Below are 24,527 nucleotides of genomic sequence, written 5' to 3'. Positions count from 1 at the left end.
CACAGAGGGCTAAGGCTGCACTTACTGCTGCCTCATGGTGCTGCTGGACAGCCCCATATTGAATAGGTCCCCCTTAAGCCAGTATGATTTTAATTAAAAACTTGTTCTTAAGGTGAAGTGTTGTTCTTGACCAGATTTTTTTAGGAGGTGGGAGGGTTGCTCCAGTCTGGTTTGAATACCCAGAGTTAACAGTTCAGGGTTTACTCTACTTGGAATTAAAACTAGGGGTTAAGACAAGTTTTTGGTTAGGATTTGACTCAGCCACGTAAGTAGATGGTCATGGGTTTTAATGTGTTAATCACTGCAACAAAAGCTCCACTGTTGATTAACAGAACAGGTTGCTGAAAGATTTTCTGTTGTATGTACAAGAACCTCTTGAGTTTGGGAATTTTCAAGGAATTCAAGCCAAAGTCCTTTGTTTATAAATTTGTCGATATTCTAGAAGCAGTGACGAAAAACCCTATTGAGCTTTGGATAAACTGGGATGCTGCATCTCTTCAGGCAACACATGTCACAGTAATTGATGTGTAATCTTGCAGCCAGAGGAGCGGGAAGTGCCGCAGCGTTACGTAATGCGCCGAGCCCAAGTGGGGCATCACGTACGGCTGATGCCTTTTAATTACATCCCATAGGGGTGAGGGAAGGATCAGTGTGGTGAAACAGCTTATTGATTGCTGCATTCATACACGGGCCTGCATACATTTAGACACTTAGGAGCGATGGGAAATGGATGTTGTGTGTGTGACCTTCGAGTCCTTCTGCATCTGCAGCTTGCTTAACTGGCCAGCAACAGGAGATAGGCTGGGAATAAATACCCTTACATTGTGAAGTCAGCCTTGAGTGGTTCTATGATACAGAGCATAACCTCTGTTTTTCTGGAACAGTGAAGAAATTTTTCAGTTTTTTAGTTGATGTAAACACCTGTGTTATACCCTTAAAACTTCTCTACAGTGATGGTTAAAAAGAAATTTTTTTATTAGTGCTGGTTCAGCACACTGGAAGTTGCATCAGATTTAATCTATATTCCATTTCAGCTCGTTAAATGCTGTGATGCAAATTTCTTATTAGTGTCAAAGTGATATATTTCTAAATATTGGTTAATAAGTGAGAGAGCAGGAAAAGTTAAAACCAAGTTTCACAAGAGCCAAAAAGGATGGCACAGATAATCTAGAAAACTTGCGTGAATCAGCTTCAGCAGTAGATCAGAGCCCTTGGCAATACTGTGTTTCCTTGCTCTCTCTGCAGCTTATTTACCTGCTGCAGCATGGGGAAAGCTTGTTTGGCCATCTCAGTGTTTGAGCATAAAAGGTTCAGCTTCTGTCTTAAGTATAGCTGGCACTTTACACTGTACCCTGGCAAAAATAAATACCGTGGGTTTGATAAGTATATAATTCAGTGGAACCTATAGGAATTGCTAACTAGCTATAGTTAGAAAAAAAAAAAATCTACAACAGTAGTTGATTCTTTGGCCTTTCCTTGAGCAGGGCATGTCATATGCATTGCTTTTGATTCCTCCTCCTCAGCAGCAGCAGGAGTAGCAAATAAGTCAAGTAATAGACATGTATGTCAATATTGGATAAGGAAGTAGAAAACTGGATTGTTAAAAAGGCAGTAAGCTAGAAATAGTCTTCTACCTGAATTACCATAGGCTACCCCTGTGGAAGTGGGAGGGTTAGAAACTTTAAAATAAATAATGAAAGCTTTAAAAGCTTTGCTTGACAGCATCTGTGATCATGCTAAAAGGAAAATCTCATTTGCCTGCCTGCAGATCAGCGCATGTGTTCTCTCTCGGATGCCTCAAACCTCAGCTGTTCCCAGGCTTTTGCTTTCCCTCTCCCCCTTCCACACATACCTTTGGCTCACTTCTCTTACCATACGCTTCTCTTTCCTGACACAGCACCATAAAGCTGGGTTATAAACCAGAAATTGTCAGGAAAGCCACATAAACCTTTCTACAACTTTGGCAGAACAGCCGTGCAGCAGCAGAGCTTAGTGAAACACTGACAACTCCCACAGTTGCCAAATGTGAGAAGGGGAGGACAGTTGTAGGAGGTTGAGAAGCAATAATTGAGCAGAGACAGAAAATGGGAGAGCTGGATGATGAAATCCTTTAAGAGGCCTGTCACTTATTTCCTTAATTCCATTTTCCAGAAGTCTTATTTAACCCACCATGGTTGCTGCTGGCATGCTATTGCATGGGGAATTTCAAAAGGCACAATAGCTTTGCCAGAAGGAAATACTCTGCAGCTTAAAAACACCTCCAGAACTCTGTATGTCAAACACCACACTAATATTTCTATACTGAAGCTGTTGAAGAGCAACAGCTTTGTTTTATTACCAGTTTAGCTGGTCTTTCAAAATGGGTGGCTCTAATCTAGGTGCAGACGTGGCATGAAATAGTTGCCAAATTTTTGGAAGTTGTTTCTGCTCTAACAGTGTTGACTTGTTTGCATCCAACTCCTAAGGAAATCTCAAATTTTAAATATAAGTTTTAAGGGAATGTCAGACAGTTTCCCTACATCTCTAACCTTATGTCATCATTTTAGTTTTCCTATTAATTATTTGTTCCTGTATCTCTAACGTAGATGCAGATTTTGTCTAGAATCCTGTTCTTATGATAGGGAGTGACTAAAGCAGAAATGTAGGTGCATTTTAAAGGCCTAAATGTGCTGTAGAAGGTTTGAATGTCACAGCAATGCAGGAAGCAGGTCCCTGTCCTGGAAGACAGACAGTGCCCCAGCGGTCTCCTTTGCAAAGTGTCTCTTTGGTCCTGTGGATTTTTCCTGACCATTCCAGGGTGGCTGCAGCTGGCTTCTGCTGGTAGTGTTGGAAGGAGTTTTCTGCTTTTTGCCCTTGGATGTCAGGTTTCTGCAGTACCATGTTTTTTATGTCTTTGCAGTATTCCTATTAATTATTTGTTCTCTTGATTATCACTCCCCTCAGTGCCCATAACCCCATCCAATGGAGAAATTGTGCTTTATCCCTCCAGTCTTGTGTCCCACAAAAAATTCCTTGTTTGCACAGAGGAGGCAGCCCTGTATGTCATCCAGAGCAATAACAGAGCAGCTGAGTGAGCTTAGAGCCTGGCATCCCAGCCCTTGTGCAGCCATACCTCCTGACAAGAGCTAACCAGGAGGAGGACGAGGGAGAGGAGAGACTTCTTGCAAGTGGGTGATGTTTGTGTTACAGCAGTGTTCGTCTTGCAGAACGCACGTACTCCTGCCTGTAAGATGTGGATAATGTGCTGACAGCTCATGAATGTTGCAGGCTCAGCACAAGAGCTCTGATTCGACAGGCACAAGAGGAATTTCAGGATGTGAATTTTACCAGTGGGAAGATTGAAGCCACAGTTTTGAGATGATGTTTATGCAGTAGGTTGTTCCTGAGACACTGAGCGAATCGAGATGCCTGACAGCTTGCCGGGCAATCATTTTAATGTAGGAAGCTAAGCAGCAATGAAAAATCTCACAGTTTTGTTCTGAGCTCTTCCACCTGCATTCTTGCAATTAAACTGAATCCTGTGACCACAACTGTTGGTCAGTTTTTCTCCAGTGCTGTTGTGCTGTTTGCTGCTTCTTTGAAGTGGCTTCTGAACAAGCACTTGGCTTGAGCAAGTGCCTTATACAGGATGGGCAGGACTCATTGAATGAAAAGCAAAATTTTCACATAAAACCCAAGTTCAGTATAGGGCTTCATTTCTTGTCACCCCAGCAGCTGTAAGATACTGTAGCATTAGGGATGCAAATTAGAGGCTGTCCCCTCTCATGTGCTACCAGGCTCTGATTTCAAGCAGTACTTAAAATTATTTCCTTCTTAAAAACTTGTACTCTCACTGCTCAAATCGTAGTAATAGGCTCCAGGAGAAATTACTGTGCTTTTTCTTATCCCTTCCCTGTTGGTCAGAGTTCCTATTTCAATTCAGAATTTAGAAGGTGGTTTCTCATGGATGCAACAAATTCTATGTACAAGTGCTGACTGTACCTCAGTAGTGCTCAGACCACCAGTCAGGCCTAATCCAGTGCATTGGTTCAACATATATTGGCTCTGATGTAGTTTCTTTGGCAGCTCAGGGTCCCACTCTAAGCCATTAAAAGTCCTAGAATCTGAGGGGAGATAGCAAGAAGCAAAGAATATATGGTCAAAGTTTCGTGGTGATGTGGTTGTCAAAACAGGCACTGCAGCTTGTTTGCAGTTTCTCTGGGAGACGCAAATGTGTGGCAAGTCTGTATTTTTATTTTAAATGTAAGGGAATGGATATTTGGCTGAATTTATGAAATTATTCTGAACCCCTACTCCTCATATAGGCCCTCCAAAGCTAAACTGTTTGAGTTTGCAGTGGTTCCTACAATTTTGATGTATAAGATGAAAAACAGATACCAGAGTTTGAACTTTTTCACAGCTTTTTGACAAGCATTGGTTCTGCTTGCTACACTCCTTTAAAATGCAGTCTAAACAAAGCAGCTTGTATAAGCAGTGCACTTTTAAACAGATCAATGTGAAATATTTTTAGCAGCACGCAGTATTTTATACAAGGATGAAATTGTGGAATAGAAAGCATTTGCAGGGCATGACAGCTTCTTGTGTTCGTTCAGAAATTTGTATGGTGTTTATTTAAAGTGTATAAACAAGTCTCTAGGTGATGATTTCTAACAAATGAAAATAGGACCTTAGCATCCTATTCCCATATCAGATCTTATTGTTAAGCTTATAAAGAACTATTTTTCCCCCAATAGAACTTATCAAAAAGAGGTTTTGAATAGAAACTACTGCATGTGACTTAATCTTTCTTCCGTGTAACTCGTGACCTCACGCAGCCCTTAGACTGATGGTGACACAGTGAGCATTTCCTGTGAACCGTGAGCAGTCCTGGTCCCACTATTGTTGGGCACTTTTTTTGTCTGGGAAAAAACAAACCCTTATTTACTAGAAGCCAGTGTCCTGTTTGTTTGTAGCTGGCTGGGAAATGCCATATTACAAGGGTCTCAGTGGCAGTCGTCACTCCTAACAGAAGCTGTTGTTGTGTTTTGCTCTTTTTCTCACTGATTTGTATGAGACTTCTGAGTCTGCCTTGTGACCTGCTCCACATTCAGTTCACGCCACAAATACTAACCTTGTTTATCCAATATGTTTTTTCCCTCCTCTGTGTTTCCTCAGATTAGCTGTCAGTAAAAGGCTAAATAATAATCCTCCAGTTATTATTCCTCCCCCGTGAGGTCACCAGGCTGCTTTTCCAAGTTGGAGGATGGTGGTTTGCTGTAAGAGCTGCTACCTGGCAAGGCAAGTGTGGAGGTGGAAAATTACAGACAAAATAAAGGAACGGCATTAAATTGGTAATGGGATGCAGCTGCTTTGGCCTTTGAGTCTGCATGTGAGTCTCAGCAGCCTTTGGTAAAGGCATATGCTGCGTGGAACCACTCTTGGCCATACAAAATCAGCCTCAGCCGAGCTGTAGCCTGTTCTAGGGAGGTGCAGCAGCTCTCAGCAGTTGGGACATTTCACTTTTGGCTGTAAGAGGTTGTGGAATGGCTGTCACATGGATGACAATCTTATGGCTGTGCTGCCTTGAAATCCAGTCCAAGCCAGCATCCATGCATCTGTACGCACGTCAGAGACTGGATGCTGTAGGGCTGCTGGCCCAGCATGTAACCATAGCCAAGTTTATTTAAAATACACCCCCCAACTGAGTCCTTGCCACTGAATGGGGGCGTCAGAAGGAACTTCTTGGTGTCAAAACAATCCCTCTGTCTCTACATTTCTGCTTATTGTTGTCTTTTCTGTCTCAGCTGCCTTCTGAACTGTCTTCCCATTTTAAAATACTGCATAAAATGGTGACATTCTGTAGGTTTAGCAGCATACATATACAGAGAAAGGAATCATTAGGATACATACCTTCTTCAACTTTCTAAAGCCCTTGCAGACAGAATTTTTATAAAGTTTCATTATTGGAGCTCATTCTTATGAGGCAAAAAACCCTGGAAGACTTAGGGGGGTTTCTGTTGTTGATACACACACACTTATACACACAATTTCTTTAAGTATTTCAATTTCCAGTCTTATTTTTTTTGCGTCTCCTGCCAAATCACACACGCCAACCTAAATATGCATATCACGTATGCAGACATTCAAGATACTAAAACCAGAACAGCCTCTCTTAAGGGAAGAAAAGTATTTTGGGGTTGGAGTTCTCCTTGTCTGTCTGGAACATTCTCATTTATATGAAAATGTCTAGCACTAAAGCTACTGTTGGAATGAGGAAGGTCCTGCAGACTCTGCCAGCATGAAGGGTGAATTTTTAGGAGGAGCATCTGTGAGGTACTTTTTGAAGTTTCACTTCATGGGACAGTGGAGGTCGTGCTCAGTGCCTCAGAAAACTCTTTCCTGGAAAACTCCTGGTAGAACATGGCTGTGAGCTTTACAGAAGTCTGATTTCTCAGCAACAGTGCTGAGCACAGACATCAGAGGTGACACCTAAATCTGTGCAGAAAGAGAAGACTGTTCTGGGCACTAGAGCTCTTCAGAGTTTTGGTTCACTGGGCAGACTGAGCTTATCAATTACACATCTCAACTTTTAGATCTAGAAAGCAAACACAAAAGGATAACTCACTTTCCTGCCTATTGCTACAATGATTGCTATGTCTGCCTGTGCATTGCTCAGGTGAGGAGTTTGTCAGGGTCAGGAGGGAATTCTCCCAACAGCAGATTAATTTTTTTTCCTGTACTGCTTTAATTTAGTTTTCATGTGCACCCACTTCCCACCAGGAGTCTTCTCTAACCCCACTCAGTTGTTTTCCACTTGAGTAACCAACTGAATTCTAATGTGACAATGTCACAGTTTACATGCTTACAGTAAAGCCATACATGACACTTAATAAATGGTAACAGTTTGGAATTCTGCATAACTGTATGTAAAACACACATGATGATTTTATAAACTGCTGGCGTGCACTTGGAATGCAATTTATCAGGGCCCTGCCACTTAGCTTATGGAAGCAGTCCCATGGCATGGCTTCTCCAGCAAGAGAGAAAGCAGGTTGTGTTCATGTCAGTGATTCCTGCCATTACACAATCTGTGGGAATGGCTCGTGTTTCACTTGAAAGTTATCCCTTTCCTGTTTACTTGGGGGAGCACTCAGAGCTTTTTAGAAATTCTTCCATTTTTCTTGGCATGGGGCTATTAATTCTTGTACAGATTTTTATCGTGGCCTCTTTTTCTAAAGATAGATATTTTGGCTGCTAATGAGTAGTTCAATAAAAAAATATCAAAGTCGTTTTTCTGAAGAAGAATCTTGAAACATAATGTTCTTGGGGTTTCAAGTGTCCTTTTTACCCTTCCATAAAAGCTACATCCATGGCTCTGTTCTGAAATCATTGAGATTCATGTCTTCTGCAAAGTAAGCCATTTTCAGTGTAAATATTTAGATTTAGGCTTTTATTTATAATACTTAGATGTTAGGAAGATCACCCTTTGCAATAAGTAAAAATAAATTCTTCCCAAGAAAGCATTTCAGTCTCTCTCCTCTGACTCACACATGGAAAGATAAAACTCATTCATTTCAGTCATGTATCTAAGGTTGGGTAAAAAACCTTTTTTCCTTTCTTCTACTGACCTGTAAAATCAAACCAGACCTTAATCTGATTTTGAGTTATTACATGCAAAGTTGATCTTGAAAGTACTTGAAGTCAAGTACTGAATTTTTAAAATAATTTTAGGACATTTTTATGACAGTTAGCTGTGGCTATAAAGCATAAAAAATACCTATCTGTCCAGTTTAGAAAAGTGCAGGTTTCACAGTTGAAGGAGAAATATTTGTAAACAATTTTTAGTTCTCTGCAGAAGTAATTTCAAATCATCGTTTCAAATGGTTTCTGTGGTTTTGGAACTTTTTTTTTTTGGTTAAGATCTGTATACACCACAGAGAAGTGTCATTGCAGACTGGAGAAAAGGTGGTGGCCTCAAGGACAGAGGGACAGTGAGCTGCGCCAACCCCTGGTGTCCCTGATTTGCACTCCTATTTCTTGTCCCTGATATACCAGTGTTTCCTTGTTGTTTCTGCTCACAGTCTCCATTAAAACAAATTGTTTGTCTCAATGGATGTTGGAATATTAAAAGAGAATCTCTTAATTGTGTCCATTTTACTTAAATATGCCTATTTGATTGTTTATTCACATAAGATGTGATGAGGCTTGTTATGCTGATGTCAGAGCTCTTGCCAGCCTTCACCCCTGTGTTTATTTAAAGCCTCTGTATGATTTACTGCAAAACCTTCCCAGCGTCTCGCAAGTGTTTACTGATGGATGAGCTCAACTGAGATGTCCCAGCTCATAATTCACAAGTCACAACATAATTCAGAAAAGAAGTGTCTGCTTTCAACACACAGCCCTTGTGTAGTGAAATGCCATCGAGTTATTCCAGATGTTGATGATCACTGCAATAAAGATCCATGACTTTGGTTAAGCTGCAGCTTCTCACTGTGTTTGAAACACACTCTGCAGGGACTTGGCCTCACACAGTAGCAACCTTGGGTGCTTAACCACTGCTCCCAGGATGGCTCTGTGCAGGCAAAATGGGAAGAGTATTTACACATTGCCATGTCTTCTATGTCCTGCAGAAAAATCTTTCACCCTAAATGAATCATGCCCAGCCTTTAGTTTTGCTTGCCTTGAACCAAATGCTTCCTCTTCCCCATCACTGATTAATTTTTAAGCCCGCTCAGGCACTGGTAAGTGTCAGCATCCTGGAGCAGGTGAGGTGCCAGTTAAATATGAGGTGCCTGAACCTGCTTGTGTGCTTGGGAAGCTGTTGAACCTGGTGAAGTTAAAGGGAGTGTTTAAGCCACAGGGAGATGGAAGTTTTCCTTGCACTTCTGCTTGAATTGCTGGCTTTCTAACTTGCATATTTGATGAGGACAGTGTTCATGAAGAGAAGCTGGATGGTCCAAATCTGGATGGGATCTGGAGGGACCTGTGGCTTTTTGAACAAGAGCTTTAGGTCCGATATGCAAACACATAGAGTTACGTCTCAGCTAAAACTTCCATGTCAGCCAAGACATCACCAAACAGTAGGAAAAGCTAAGTAGGAGATAGTGATTTGAATCATGATGTGAACACAGTCCCACCTGTACAAACACAGCCCTTTCCTAAAGATCTAAATCCTGTGCAGAAGGAGTCAACAGTTCCATGGTAAGTAGTGATGTGGAGTACTGGCCTCAGTACAGGCCTCTAGCTGCCTGTAACAAGGAAGGGTGGCTGAACCATGGTGCCATTCCCTGTGGCAGGAGGTTCATGGCGTATTTGGTCTGAAAACATAGGTTGGGAAGTTTCAGAAGGGGCAGGTCTCTTTCCATAACTCTAGGCTCATCAAGGCAGCTGTCACTGTTAGCTTGTTCATTAGCCAAAGTTGAGTCAAATCACACAGACCTCGGCCTCAGACCTGGATTTTGAATCCTGATGATGAAATTGGTTTTTAATGCCAAAAAATAGTTTATTTTCCATAATATATCTCTGTATCACCACAGAGTGTGCAACACTCTTAGGAAAATCTGATCTGTCTCATGGAAGAAGTCAGTGTTGCTAGTCAAGATTTGGTGCTACTTTAAACAGCAGCAGATTAGACTTCCAAATCTGCATCAGAGGCTATTTTGGGCAGGGATTGGTATAATCCTGCTTGGTAATGGATGCCTCAGTGTGCTGAACAGGGAGCACAAGGTACAGGTTGATCTCACCAGCAAAGGTCAAATGCTGCTCGCACTCACCGTGTATGGGTTTGGATAATAAATGGTTTTCCTTCCTGGGATAAAGACACTGAGTTTTTCTGTCTTGGCATCAGTTGGACTGCAAGAAACAGATTGTTATGTTTTTAACGGTTTTCTAAGAACCGTGTCTGAGTGTTACCTGCCCTGTGCTGATAAACGAGCAGGAGGCAGGTCCCAAAGGAGCCGGCTTGGCTGCTGCTGTGGCCAGTCTGCCATCTGCAGGCCACTGCTCCGTGCTGGGGATGTGGAGAGCAGGGCTTGGGAGCTCTTTCTTCTCCAGAAATTATTATTTCTAGTAAGTTGTTGTTTTCTAGTAAGTGCTATGTAGTAAATTTTAAATTTTCCCATCTAATCTCATGAACAGTCACCTCTGTTCTTAAAGAAAGCAAAGATAGTGGGGATGAGCAAACCTTAGATTTATCTAAGTTGATGAATAAATGCTAATTGTTGTTTTTATTGTCTGTTGTTCATTTTTGTATGTAAACATTTTGTGCTTAGAAATGGGATATTTAATAAGACATTCAAATTCTGTCCTTCACTCTCAGTCCATTAAATCTTTAATAATTCTTTTATGGGGGTGGTCTTAAATGAAAACAGCACCACTGTAATGTTCAATTTTGAATCTTAAAAACTTTATTGAGCTGGGGGTCTGTATATATGACAGCCAGGCAGCTTTCAAGCATCCTAAAACCTTTGGGTTTATATTCCACAAATGGATAGAGGATTCAGTAGCAGAAATACTCCAATTGTTACCTTCTTATTGCCCAGGTATTTGAAAGATAAACAATCTCTTCTGTATTTTTAAGTATTGCTAAAGATTCTTAAATGAGTTCTTAATTTGGGACAGAATTCACTGTAGGTAAATTACCCTGAATTTACAATTTTCAACGCTGTAACAAAACTTAATGTATAGAGTGAAATGTTCAGTGTGTACCACATAACCTTTCCATCATTTTTGTCTTTGTTTTAGGTCTTCCTGAACAATACTACAGCCTCACTTGGTTCCTCAGCCCTATCCTGGGCTTGATCTTCACTCCACTCATAGGTTCAGCCAGTGACCGCTGCACGCTGAGCTGGGGCCGCCGGCGGCCTTTCATCCTTGCTCTCTGCATTGGTGTTCTCTTTGGAGTTGCACTTTTCCTTAATGGCTCTGTGATAGGTAAATAACAAGGAAATCCCCTACATGTACCTCCTGCTAATGTACCTGCTTTGATATTTTAACGTAGGATGTAAAGATAATGCTCTGCAGTTGGTTTAATTTATATTTAATGTTAAAATCATTAGAAATCTTCACAGCCCTGCCCTTGAGCTCTGTCCATCTTGCTTGTTATTATTTGAAGTCACAAGTTACAGCACTGTGCTGAGCGTTGTGCAATCGTAGCTGTAACTGGTATTAATAACAATGTTATTAATACAATGGTTACCAGCATGTTTGCAGACGCTGAGACGAATTTGGTCGATCCTTGACATGGGAAAATTGTAGCAACCTGTTCACAGGGAAATGTTTCCTGTTGTGATCCCTTTTCCCTTTAATGCATATCTGGCAACACATCCTGTTTCCAGCATTATTTCAAAAATTATCTTTTCACTTTTTCTTGTGCTTTTCTTAGACCCAGTATTGAAAAAGTCCAGAACACAGTTAATATTTGTTTATCAAAAACTATGTGGGAAAATAATTTTTCCTGAGCCCCCATCAAAGCTGGTAAAAATAGTTTCCCTCAAACATAGTTTACTACGAATTTAATCTACAATCTCTTTGTAAATTTATTGTAGGAGAGGTGACTGCAAGTACATTTGGGAAAATGTTTACAAAATGGTTGGACTGATGCAAACAAAAGGAACTTAGCACCTAATAACATCCTCTTGGCTCTCTTTTTCAGGATTAGATGCAGCTCTATTGTGAAACAGGTCTACTAATTGAGGGAAATGAGTGGAATGTTACCTTGGCTCAGCTTGTTAAAGCCAGACTGGAATGCCCTATGATTGGTTTCAATTCTCTGCAAACTGTAGTGGACAAACTATTCAGAAAAATTACATTTAGCTTATGCTTTTTGAACTTACGCTACTTATTTGAATTGCTTTCCTATGGCATCAATTGTATTTAGTTGTTGTGTCTCCAAGACTTATTCCTCTTCCTCCAGTTGTTTCCAGGATGTTAGACTACAACCCTCTTACAAGATTTTAAGCGATATGAAGCTCTCAGTTCCATACAGTAGTTTAGGTCAGGAGCCATTGATACTGGCAAGCAAACCTCATGCTCAGTTTATAGGCTTATTTTGAAGCCTTAAAATAAATCAGCACAAAATATTGTTGATTTTTCTTCTTCGCTTTCCTATCCTCAGTCTCCACTTACTTGCAATCCTAATTGCAATTTGGGAGAACAGGAGATGCTGCAAAAACTGTATCAGACCCTCTTTCATAACGTGGCCTCTGGCAGTAGGAGTCATAGGGAGGGGAACCAGGAACACAGAGGTTGGCTAATCCCAATTGTGATACAACCATGTCCCAGGGGAACAGCTTACTCAACTCATGTTCTCTCCTGCCCTATTTAGGTTTCCAGCAGTTCTAAAGCACTGTTGGTGTTTTCTGCTGTAGGGTTCAGCTGAGTGTGGAACACTTATAAACTTCTTTAGTCTTCAAAGGGCTTGGTATAAATGAGGATTCAATATGCAGGAATCAGCGCTTAAGATTTAGATGATTTTTGGTGGCTTAGCCAGTTCATCTCCTTCCATAGACATTTTAATCAGTTACACTAATGGTTTTATCAGCCTCGCATGTGTAACTTCTAAATCTCTGTGATTCAAGTAATTTGTTCTTTTGTCACTGGTTCATCTCATGACAAATTATCCACCTCTGTGCTAATGCTGCCTTTCTACTATGTAGACAAAAAGCGTTTCATCCTGTGCTGTCAACAGCAGCTGACTGATGCTTTTTGCAATGCAAAATACATCCTTGTTGCTTCATCCTTAAAAATTTTGCTTATAAAAAGCTATCTAGAAAATAAGAATGTTTAAGAAAGCAAAGACAGAGATGACAGGGTTAAATTTCACTTTATCCTGGTGTACTGCAACCACTGCATGTTAAGTATCACGTCAGGAATGCTGCCAGCAGTGCAGTTACCTGTGAATGTATCCGACAGATGAAATATGTCATTTTGGATTCTCCCCTCTCCCACCACGGCTGTCTTTTATAAAAACAGCCTTCCACATCGGAAGGAGAATACATGGGAGGAATACGAAATAATATCCGGTGCTCCCAGAGGTTTCAGAGATGCTTTATAAAATAACATTTTGACAAATGTCAGTCTGACAAACGTAAAACATAATGTTTGTCCAAGACCTTCCATGATACTGTGCCAAAGAGCTGAAATTGCCATTTTGCACCAAAAGGAATGTTTTCAGTGAGCGTGTTGGCCGCCTCTCTCCTAAGGTGTTAAGCTTGTTCCTGGGAGTTTTCCCTTTTTGAATGAGGTGCTCAGATTCCTCTCCCATTTCTTCCCAGGTCTGGCTATTGGTGATGTCCCAGACAAGCAGCCCATTGGGATAGTTCTCACAGTGCTTGGGGTTGTGGTGTTGGACTTCTGTGCCGATGCAACTGAAGGGCCAATTCGGGCCTACTTGTTGGATGTGGTGGACAGTGAAGAACAAGACATGGCCCTGAACATCCATGCGTTTTCAGCTGGTATGGAGTTAGCTGAGATGTTCTCGGCAGCTGTTCGGTCTTCCTGAAGACTAGGTTGTGGCTGAATTGATTTTTCCTGAACTCACTTCTCACTTTTTTCTGTTCCGCAGGTCTTGGAGGAGCGATTGGTTATATGTTAGGAGGGCTGGACTGGACACAGACCTTCTTGGGTAGCATTTTTAAATCTCAAGAGCAAGTCCTTTTCTTCTTTGCAGCCATTATTTTCTCTGTCTCCGTCGCTCTCCACCTTTTTAGCATTGAAGAAGAGCAATATAACCCTCAGCAGGACAGGATCAATGACGAAGGAGACACACTTTCCAGTGCCAAATTCAGTGGCAGTCTCCCCCCTCTGAATCGGCTGAATGTAATTAGTGAGGAAGAGCCGTATGGAGCTTCCATGTTCCATGATGAGGTTCAGTCGGAGCATGACCTCAATATGGAGTTCCTTGAGGTGAACATTGTGAGAAGCAAGAGTGACTCAGTTCTGCACATGCCCGATGCCACGTTGGAAATTGAATCAGAGCTGCTTTTCCTGCATGACATCGAGCCCTCCATTTTTCAGGATGCTTCATATCCAAACACTCCCCACAACACGAGCCAGGAGATCATGAAGTCCAAACTCAACCACCTGTCTGCTTTCCTTAGGGAAAATGAGAAGGAGGAGGAGATGTTGCTTGATAATCGTTTAAATGAAGATAAAGTCCCAAACATCAACGGCTCCCTACCAAAAGAGTTCCTCAATGGACACGCCAGAATAGGCATGAAGCAGTCCAGCACTTCCAACTCCATGCGGAGGCGGAGGCACATGTTCTACCGGCAGCCGTCCTACACCTTCTCGTACTACGGCAAGATTGGCTCCCACCGGTACCGCTTCCGCCGGGCCAACGCCATCGTCCTGATCAAGTCCTCGCGCAGCATGAACGACATCTACGATATGCAGAAACGGCAGCGGCAGCGCTGCCGGCACCGCAACCAGAGCGGCACCACCAACTCCAGCGGGGACACGGAGAGCGAAGAGGGCGAGACCGAAACCACTGTCAGACTCTTGTGGTTGTCGATGCTAAAGATGCCCAAGGAGCTGCTGAGGTTGTGCGTCTGCCACCTCCTGACTTGGTTTTCCATCATTGCTGAAGCTGTGTTCTATACAGATTTCATGGGACAGGTCATTTTCCAGGGCGATCCAAAGGTAGGAGAGCAGTTCCCATGGGCAGACCTGCTCAGAGTCCCTCATTTCTGAGATGTTCTCAGTACAACAAAGTGGTGTTGGTGTTTGTGTCTGTTGCAGGCCCCTTCGAACTCAACTGAGCTGCACGCCTACAATGCTGGGGTTCAGATGGGATGCTGGGGGCTGGTGATTTATGCTGCTACTGCTGCCGTTTGTTCAGGTAAGAGACTGTGCAATCACACAGTGGAATGCACCTCATGCATGTATTTCTAAGGTAAAAGTAGAATCACGGAATATTCTGAGTTGGAAGTGACCCACAAGGATCGTCCAACTCCTGGCCCTCCTGAAATAGTGTTACTTCAGTTGGCATCCACCTCCTTGTTTGGGGTAAAGAATATTTTGGAAAAGCATTTCATGTGATCATAAGGGGAAGGGCTTCTTTAAGAATCGATATTAAAAAGTTCCTCCAAATGTAGAGGTGGAAATATGAGCAGATGGTTAAGTGGCATAAAGCACAAAATGGATATTGAGTGGCATTTAACAAGCCTTCAGGAAACTAAAATCATTCTTGGTAGAAGATTTAAACATATGCAAGAGAGTTTTTGCAAAGACTGTTTTTAAATCAAAATTATAAATATGTATTTCTGAAAGTCATTCTGCAGATAATTTGGGCTTGGAATAGACCCTGAAATTGAGAGTTTTTTAGTGTAGTGGTTTGGTCCAAAATACTCATTACTGTTTATCTGCTGTGAGATAAGAATTAGGAGAAATGCAAAACAGGCACTAAACTTGAAAGAATATAAAGAAGTTTATTAACAGACTTAAAAGAAGAAAAAAAAAATTATACCACCTTCAGAACTCTCCTCCTCCCCCCACTTTCCTCCCTTCTCCCACTGACAATGTAAAAAGACAACCCTTAAGATGTTCAGTCTGTTTACCACTTCCACAATAACCTTGTTCAGTCCATTTAGAAAGAGAAGTCTCTTCTTGCTCATGCTATGAAAACATTATCACAACGAGACAGCCGCCCACTTCCAAATATTGTTCAGTCCATTTAGGAAGAGGAGTCTCTGCCTGCGTGTGAGTCCTTTCCCCCGACTTGCAGCTTTTCCCGCAACTGCTTTCGAGGGTTCACTCTTGAAGTTTTTTGGGGTACAATTTTAAGGTTGAGCCGTTCAGAAACAAAAACAGAGGCCCTTCTCCTTCCCTGGGAGCAAAGGGTCTTCATCATCTTCATCTTTAGGACTATCTCTGGGAGCATCTCTAGGAACTGAGGTTTTCTCCTTTCCCATTTGGAGCAAAAGTCCTCATCTGGTTCATCTCTAGGGACTGAGGTTTTCTCCTTTCCCGTTTGGAGCAAAAGTCCTCATCTGGTCCATCTCTCCCTGTCCAAACTTCTCATGAAATTACAGCTGCGTCAGCATCTGCCTATCTCAGCGCAGGTGCTTCTGCTCACGAGTTGAACACTCCACCCCCCATATCTTCATGAAATTACAACAGGATACTCTGGTATATCATAGCTTCACAAAAGAATTTCAGCTTTAAGAATCTCCTCTCTCTCTTCCTTCAGGTTTTCAGCTCTTCACAGCAATAAAAGGGTTACTCTCACCTCGGCCTTGCAGCTTTGCAGCTGGAATGTTGAATTTTTCTTATCGCAGTGGAGAGGGGGGAGAGCCGAGCCGCTCCGGCTGCCCACAGCAAGGCAGTGGGGGGGGTTCCATGGCTGGAACAGGTCCATCGGCTCCAGGATGGCCGTGGCCCGGCCCGGCCTGGCCCAAGCAGGGCCTGGCCGGGCCCGCTGGCCCCCACATGGGGCCCGCAGCCACCGGTCCCAGCGCCGGAAACGAGAGAGAGCTTGGAGGGGGAGTTTGCCTATTCTTAAATGTGGATCACAGAGGTGATCACAACTTTAAGTGGCTTAGAGAATTGTCCGTATTCAAACTGGCCAGCTGATAGGTTCTATCAGTTCCCAGAGGAAACTGTAAGCACCCCTTAGCAAGGACGTCCCTTCCGGGACTATGCTTGCTAACCTATGACATTTCCAAACTTAAATTCTGCCTTTTGCAGCACATTGCAGGCATGCCTACACAGCTGACATGGGGACAGGCTCTTTCTGAAGCAGGAACGTATCTTGTTCCTAGTGAGGTCTGGGCTGTGCTGCTCAGACAGCCCAAATATGCACTGAACATCCACATCCTAAACAGGGATAGAGCTTCCACGGCCACATCAGTCCCCTAAAACTTTAGTGAGTAAACTGATATTTAAGAGGAAATGGCTTCAAACTGAAAAAAGTAGGTTTAGATTGGATATTAGGAAAAAATTCTTCCCTGTGAGGATAGTGAGGCACTGGCACAGGTTGCCCAGAGAAGCTGTGGCTGCCCTATCCCTGGAAGTTTTCAGGGCCAGGATGGATGGGGCTTGGGCTAGTGGAAGGTGTCCCTGCCCATGCAGAGGTGGTTGGAACTGGATGATCTTTTAGGTCCCTTCCAACCCAAACAATTCTATGATTCCTGTTTTATTCTTTATCTCTGCAGCCTTGTTGCAGAAATACTTGAACAACTACGACCTTAGCATAAAAGTGATCTACATCCTGGGCACCCTGGGTTTTTCCCTTGGCACTGCAGTGATGGCCATGTTCCCCAACGTGTATGTCACCATGATAATGATCAGCACGATGGGAATAGTCTCCATGAGCATCTCCTACTGCCCCTATGCGCTTTTGGGACAATACCATGAGATTAAACAGGTACGTGGAGTATTTGGAGTATATATGTGAATAAAGGCAGAGCATTCATGTTTCTCTGAAGATCACAGTGGCAAAATGGATTTGTTAAATCCCATTATTGAAGATACCTGTTTTGTTGGGATATGTGCCACACCTTGAATGGATAGTGAATAGCAGGAGCTGATGCTGAAATCTGACGGTCTTGGCATTGAGTTGGGGTCATGACTGCTTCAGAGGGGGTCATGACTGCTTCTCCCTATGCTGAGGTATAAAAGGATCTGGGTGCATATGGCAGATGAAGAGAAATTAAATTATTATTGGAGTATTTACTACATATCTGTTTGTTACTTCTGTCTTGGATGTGATATGGTAGTGTTACTCAGATTTTTAACAGTCTTAGATTTTGAAGTGAGTCTGGAAATGCAGCTGTAATTTGGGGATGCATAAGACAAACCAGTTCTGCTGGAAACAAGGACGATATTAATTCCCAACAGTGTAATTCCACTGTTCCATTTGGATTGCAAATTACAGTAGGATCATTTGTTACAAGTTCCTGCATTGCGCTAGGGAGGGGGATTCCTTTTTATGATCATAAAAATAATGTTTCATGTAACACCAAATGTTCGATGTAAAATTGTTTTTACAAAACCTCCTCTTGGAGCTGATCTGGGCTAGAAGTGACCCAGTCAATACCTGCCTCGTGCTGCAGGGTGAGGAGGTTGTTGATGAGCAGATAAGGAGGCTGTTGCTCTGGAGTTGTGTCATGGATGATGTAAAGTTGACCATGGGGCTGAGAAATTTGCAGAAAGTTCTGGTGTTTAAGTATTTGCTTTCATCCATTGTTTTACCTCCTACCATGTTTCTTGTCTTTTTCCAGTACATTCACCACAGCCCTGGGAACTCAAAGCGGGGATTCGGCATTGACTGCGCCATCCTGTCGTGTCAGGTTTACATCTCCCAGATCCTCGTGGCCTCCGCGCTCGGCGGCGTGGTGGACGCAGTTGGCACGGTCAGAGTCATCCCCATGGTGGCTTCAGTGGGATCCTTCCTGGGTTTTTTGACAGCAACTTTCTTGGTTATTTACCCTGAAGTCAACGAAGAGCCAAAGGAAGAGCAGAAGGGACTGGGTCCTCCAGAGACAGCCGAGGGCAAAGGCACAGGCACAGAGAAGCCGACGGTGCTGAAGCTGACGCGCAAAGGAGCTGCGGCAACAGAGCCAGAGGGCGAGTCAGCCGTGTGAGGCCACCGCCACTTGTTCACCCACATTCCAAGGAGTGCAGGTGCAGGATCAAGAACTTTTGTTGTGTTTGGTTTTTTTTTTTCCAGGAAAGCAAATTAGGACCTTCACTACTTGTAGCTAAAATTTGCAGAAGAAAAGGCAGTTTTGTGCAAAAATGTAAATTAAATTCTGTAGTCCTTCCTCTAGGTTTGAGCAGGTCACTCTGATGCTAATTGCTTTCTCTACAAGTTAGAAACATCATTTCTGAACACTTTTTTATTAAGAATACATTTAGATTTCGAATAAGTTTTATTAATCTGCATGAGACTCACAGTGTATACAATTAGCAGTTAGAAAAATTAAGTTTTCGGCTGTTTTTAAACTAACGGAAAATGGAAGCTATCTCGACCTATAGTCTCTTGCCATTTTTTTGTCGGAACATTTCAGATTTCACTAGCGTAATAATGGACTCAAATGCTTAGACATCGATCAATTCTTTTCATGAGCATGATATTACTGGTCTGACAGCTACATTAATTTTAGACTTCATGTTTTTGTTAGTGCAATTACTACAGAATCCTTTTATTTGCAATTATTTTCAAGAAAAAAAAAGCAATTACTGCAGTTTCTAAGAAACTGCTGTGAATTCTTTTAGTCATACTATTCACAACCACTCCCAAATCTGCTGCTCGTCAGGAGAGGGTGACACTGGGTGCTGGATGTCAGATGCAGATGGAAGGAGCAGCAGCTGGGAGAGGTGACCAGCACTCACAGGTTTTTTTATCACAAGTGCTGTATTTTATGAATGTTGTTGGAATACGCTGTGACAATTTTTAGCTGAGAGTTTCACGTGCTGGTGATCTCGGGGGTGTTTTCTTGGCATTTAAACCTGATCATCTCTGGATGAAGCTGCCATGGAGAAAGGGCATCTCTGGGGTCAGCTTCATGGGAGGGGCATGCGATTCTCTTCCGTAGGGAAAGGAAGTCATTGATTAATTGCACTTTCTACGATCCTTTAACCTCCTGGCTGGAAACGCAGCAGCCGAGGTAAAGGCACAGGGTCAGTACAACAAGGAGAACCCAAGGCCTACCTCTGTCACTTTATGGCATAGTCTGGGTGTATAAAAATCTGTGTCAGAAACAGTTTTTAGGCCTTAAAATTCAAAAGTTGCTGTTCCAGCCCCTGTGTTGGAGGAATTGTAGGCTGGAGCTCTTCCGAGCTGCCGTACCAATGTCGTCAGCGCATCCTCCATGTCCCCTTCTGTGATTCAGGACACAGCTGCAGTGCAAAGATACTTTTCTGGAAAGAGCTTGAAAGAGTTGTGCTAACTTCATTTAAAATAGGTTTGGATCATTATCCAGTAGCCATTTAAAGCAACTTTCAAAACCAAACTTCCGTTTGTCATTCGTAAGAAGTGTTTGTGATGCTGTTGACTCATTTTGGCTTGGGCCTCCCCAGGCTGCCATCAATCCACGTGCTGGACAGGCAGTGTGAGATTCCTGCTGCCTCAAACTCCTCCTCCTCCTTCAAGACTTGCAAATGCTTGTGTCAATCATGCTGCAATACAGGCATTCAGACAAAGAAGCTAGATTTCAATATGAAAAGCAGTTCTTAATGAATTACTTGAATTGTCAGTGTATTTGAGAAATGGATGTTTGGGTGTATTTGAAGATGGCATCTGTGGGTTTCTCTGAGGGCTTCCAGTCATGCCCATGGCCTCTGCTATCAAGGGTGACAATGTTTTTAGGCTGGTGACATCACAGAGCACTGAAGTACATGTAATCACACAGGACTTAGGGGTTGTATTTGTTTTTCCAAGTGTCTTGAGGAAGTCTTTTTTTTCTATGGTGAATATTTTTTATTTAGAACACATACTGTGAACTGTGTTCAGCCAGGAGAGCGATACTACTGAAGAGTGTGAGACCTCACTGAAGAAAGCAGTTGTGAGAAATTCTGCCGTGCATTTTATCATCTCAGTTACATTTAATATATTCTGGTGATGTTCATATGTGAGAGACAAGTGTTGTGTTTCACCCTAGAACTGGCATTTGTGTAAGTTACGTATTGAGTTACACATTTTAAAGTGGCTTTAATATTTTAGTTTTGAAGCTCCTTGAAGATTCTGCTTTTGGTTAATGACCGGTGTCAAGTACTCCTTATTTGAATCTCTACTGCTGAAAAGGTTCTTCAACAGTTTAAAAACCTGCATCTTCTGACCAGTGCCAGCCTTCCACTTTTCCCAAGGGTTCCATGGACCAGCGTGGATCAAATCTTCTTTACTCCACACTGCACTTTCTAAGCTAAGATCTCTTTCACTGCGCCATCACACTGACCAAGTCGCTGCAGAGAGGGAGGAGAAGCTGAAGCTCCCTCTGACTTCACGTCCCACAGAGAGAACATGAAACCATTTTGGGGGTGAGCTCACCCATGTTTATGGAGCTTTCTCAGCCAGGGAAGGGCAAGGAGGGAGGAAGGACCTTTACTTTCGAACCCAGAGGCTTCAAGCAAAGGCAGGGAAGGGCCAGTTCTGTCACGGACAGCGTTTGGCAGAGCCTCATTTCTAAGAACTGGATGTTAAAATCCATGTTTGGAGTTGTTTATGGGGCTCATAACACAGGAGTATGCGTGCTGCCACGACAGGAAGCTGATTTCACTCCCTGGTAAAGGCAAAGGAAATAATTATTCATTGTAAATGTGTTGAAGTTTTTGTAGTGTTGCCAGAAGGATTAACTTGGGGAGCCCCAGCCAAAGCATCTCCTCCTGTTCTTTGGCCAGCCTGGGAAACCCCCACGCTGGCTTCACCTGCTGAGGTCTCCCTAGGGCTTTTCCTTGGATGTGAGAGTTTTCTTTCTAGCCCCAGCACTTCTCAGGGTAGAGTGGGCAATGATTTATTTCTTCATCTGTCCCTTACCTTATCTTTTGATACAGATTTTTTTTTTTTGCCACAATTAAAGTAGTACAGTTTTATGTGTTTGTTGCAGAACTTGCAGAAAGAGAAGTTTGAAGTGGCTTTTTTTGTTATTCCTGGTGCCAACAAGCATCTTTTTTTTTGTTTGTATTCCTGTCTAGTCAAAGTCATCCCGTTGGACCTTCAGTATAGTAGGACTAAGGTTTAGCATTGTTCAAGACCATAAACTATTTTAACCTGTTCTGCTGCCGTGATGTGTGACATGAAGCACTGCTGGTGCTCAGACCCTTGAGGGCTGTGGTCGATCAGCTGCACATCTTGATATGTTTCATGTGAGAGCAGAGAAGCTTTAACTTCCACCTCTCGGAAAGGCAGAGTGTGCATTTGGCCCTGTTGGGTTATTCCAAGAGCCCAGTGAGATCTGTGCTGTTGGTGGATGGCCATTTCAGACTCCAGAAGCAATAATTTCTTAGGAATGTTTCTCTTCCTGCTGGTTCAGTGACTTTCATGAGATTTATTGCCTAAATAGCCTTTTAATAACACGAACCTGGTGGTTTGCTGGTGCTGGCTGTGAGCAGTCATGGAAAGATAGGGGTTGTTCATCATCAGGAGGGAGGAGGCCAGTAAATCCAACAGAGGTTTGTGCTCCTTGAAACCCAGGATGTCCTTTTCCCCTTTCACTTGGAACCTTTTTCTAGGCTCTGGAATATTCCCAGCGCATCAGTCTGAAAAGGAGGTGGCTGCAGATTTACCCTCTTGGTTTTCTTGCTGATACCAATGCTGGCACTCAGGCCCCAGGATGGAACAGGCTGCGTGAGGTTTTCCTCAGAGGCGAGGACTGAGTCTTTCTTATCCCTCTCCCATCTGATCTGAACCCCCTAGCACTTGGAATGACAGCAGCAACCACAGTGCTTTTTGCCAGGTTCCTCATTAAAACCTGGGTTCCATCGTTAAGAATGCATCCCCTGCCCTTGGTCGGGGGTGAGTTTGGCTTCCTCCAGCATCCACCACGAAAAGCAGGATTTTCCTGGCTGCTAGATCTCACGGCTATGCAGGTTGAGGTCACACTTCTGAGTCAAGGTGGAGAAAGTCACATTTTATTCCTAGGAGAGCTGGGACATTTGAGCAGGAGGGAAGTGCAGGAGGCAGGTGCTGAGATTTGGGGGTTTTAGGGATGTGTGTGTGTCTGCACCTATGTGTTTGTACATTTCCAGACACACTGCTCAGGCCAAAATACCTTTGGGGGTTGTGTGTTGCTGCCACTGTACTCCACAGTGTTCTCAACTGAGTTCTTCCGGGTTTCCCTCATCCTAGTCTGATGCAAGACAAGCTCAGCTATAAATATGTATCCTATTTAAGTTAACAAATGAACTCCTGCATGATATTCCAAGCACATGTAGCAGCTTCGGCATCTGAAGTGTCTGTCGTGAAAGAGAAGTTGGGTTTTTTTGCAGCTGTTTTGTCCTCGTTTCCTTTGAAAAGGCCAAATAAATGTAACGGACACCAAATGTTGTACAGAAATGTTATTAATGACTGTGTGGAAGAAATACCAAATTTTATTTTTCTTTGCAGAAACTCTATGGTTCCAGAGAGTCCTTTAGCTGTTTTCCTTCCTTAAATGACAAAGCTGAACATTTGTAAAGCACGTCAAAAAATGGTCATTTGGAAAAAGTGGAGCTACCCAAAGTTTTCTCTTTGTCATGTTGCATCCAAAGGAGCTGCAGCAGCTCAAACACCAACTGGGGTTTGAATTTGAGGCTCAGCAGTTCGGAAGCTGCCTTAGAAAACAACAAAAAGGCTCAGTTCCTTTTCCTGACATGGCACTCACACCCACTGATCTGCTCATTAAGGTGTTCCAGGTTTTCCTGTCATGTAAATTAAAATCACCTCCTGGAAAACCAGTTCAGTTTGGTTCCTCAACCTGAGCAGCTTCAGCTGAATTTCCACCTCAGCTTCCCTCGCCCCAGGGAACGCAAGGGGTGCCCAGGAGGGACAAACACATCTCCCACCAAAAGAGAGCATCTGCTGTAATTAAAGGACTTTTGATGCCCTTGCGACCTACTAAAATTTTAGGGAAAATGCAGGGCATGGTTCAATTTGACCTGCTCTGGCACATTTATTCTTAAATTTGGAAGTTCGGGGTGAAGCTCTGGGAGCATTTAGTCAAACTCGCTGTCACCTTATTTACTCTGCACCTACTCAGTCCTTAGCAACAGCCAAATTGTAATAAATAACCTCAAAATCCAGACTTTTCTCTCAACAAATTGGCAGTTCCCAATGTGAATTTGTTTTTCCTGATGTAACATGAACACTAAGCCCTTTAAGTAGCCAAATGACCAGCTTATTTTAAATGCCTCGTATTACTAGAAAGCTGCATATAGGCATCTCATAGCGGGGAAAAATTTAAAAAAAAGAAAAAAAGAAAAAAAAAAAGAGAATATTTAGTTCCTTTGTGAACTGGCCATATGACAACTACTTTTTTATCAACTTATTAAGTTGGGGCACTATAATAGCTCTTGCTGAGTTTAGCAATGTTTATAAGCATGTGTTAAACACATAATGTTGTTTTATGAGGAAAAAGGGATAAAGAAAAGTGATGTCACAGATGAATGTTTGAGTGCGTAGACGGCATAATGTATGTATGATTTTTATTTCTACACTGTTGAGCTTATTTTCTGTTTAAAGATTAAAAAAAAATTGTTGCATGAGAACTGTTTTGTGTTCTGCACTTTCTGTTCTTTTTGTATAATCTTGATTTTTTTTTCATTTATGCATAGAAAAGAAAAAAATCAATTTAGAAATATTCTACTCCATGAGACATTGTGTTCCAATCCGTTGTTCCGAAGTTCGATCTTAATAAACATTTCAGTAAGAGTTGGTGGCTCGTGTGTGTCCCTGTGGTGTTTGTAGGGAAGGTGAGCAGAGGGACACCAGGTCCCTGAGCTGTGAAAGGCAAGTAACACTCACCTGCACCCCAGAGCTTCATTAAAAAAATGCTACTGCCAAACATTGCCTGGCAAAAATCCAGGTGTTAATATTCACAGATGGTTCTAAACTCACCTGACACTTGCAGGGT

General features: G+C 42.7%; 1 protein-coding gene across 4 annotated transcripts in view; it reads left to right on the top strand.

Moving 5' to 3' along the window:
• Window positions 1-24,325, top strand: part of SLC45A4 (solute carrier family 45 member 4) — an 86,444-nt gene extending 62,119 nt beyond the window's left edge. For all 4 annotated transcript variants that reach the window (XM_042035795.1, XM_042035796.1, XM_042035798.1 and 1 more), the window contains 6 exons: window positions 10,723-10,911; window positions 13,254-13,433; window positions 13,544-14,619; window positions 14,719-14,818; window positions 17,133-17,344; window positions 18,201-24,325. In XM_042035795.1, the coding sequence (XP_041891729.1) occupies window positions 10,723-10,911; window positions 13,254-13,433; window positions 13,544-14,619; window positions 14,719-14,818; window positions 17,133-17,344; window positions 18,201-18,563 (2,120 nt within the window). In that variant the 3' untranslated portion in view covers window positions 18,564-24,325. The remainder of the gene's footprint in view (window positions 1-10,722; window positions 10,912-13,253; window positions 13,434-13,543; window positions 14,620-14,718; window positions 14,819-17,132; window positions 17,345-18,200) is intronic.
• The last annotated feature ends 202 nt before the right edge of the window (window positions 24,326-24,527 follow it).

The sequence above is a fragment of the Corvus kubaryi genome, unplaced genomic scaffold (genome assembly GCF_017639235.1).
Source record: "Corvus kubaryi isolate FWS band 111438036 unplaced genomic scaffold, C.kubaryi_AGA036_p1.0 37385, whole genome shotgun sequence".
In the NCBI taxonomy this organism is placed as follows: Eukaryota; Metazoa; Chordata; class Aves; order Passeriformes; family Corvidae; genus Corvus; species Corvus kubaryi.
Note: the sequence above shows the minus strand (reverse complement) of the source record. Positions and strands in the feature narration are given on the sequence as shown.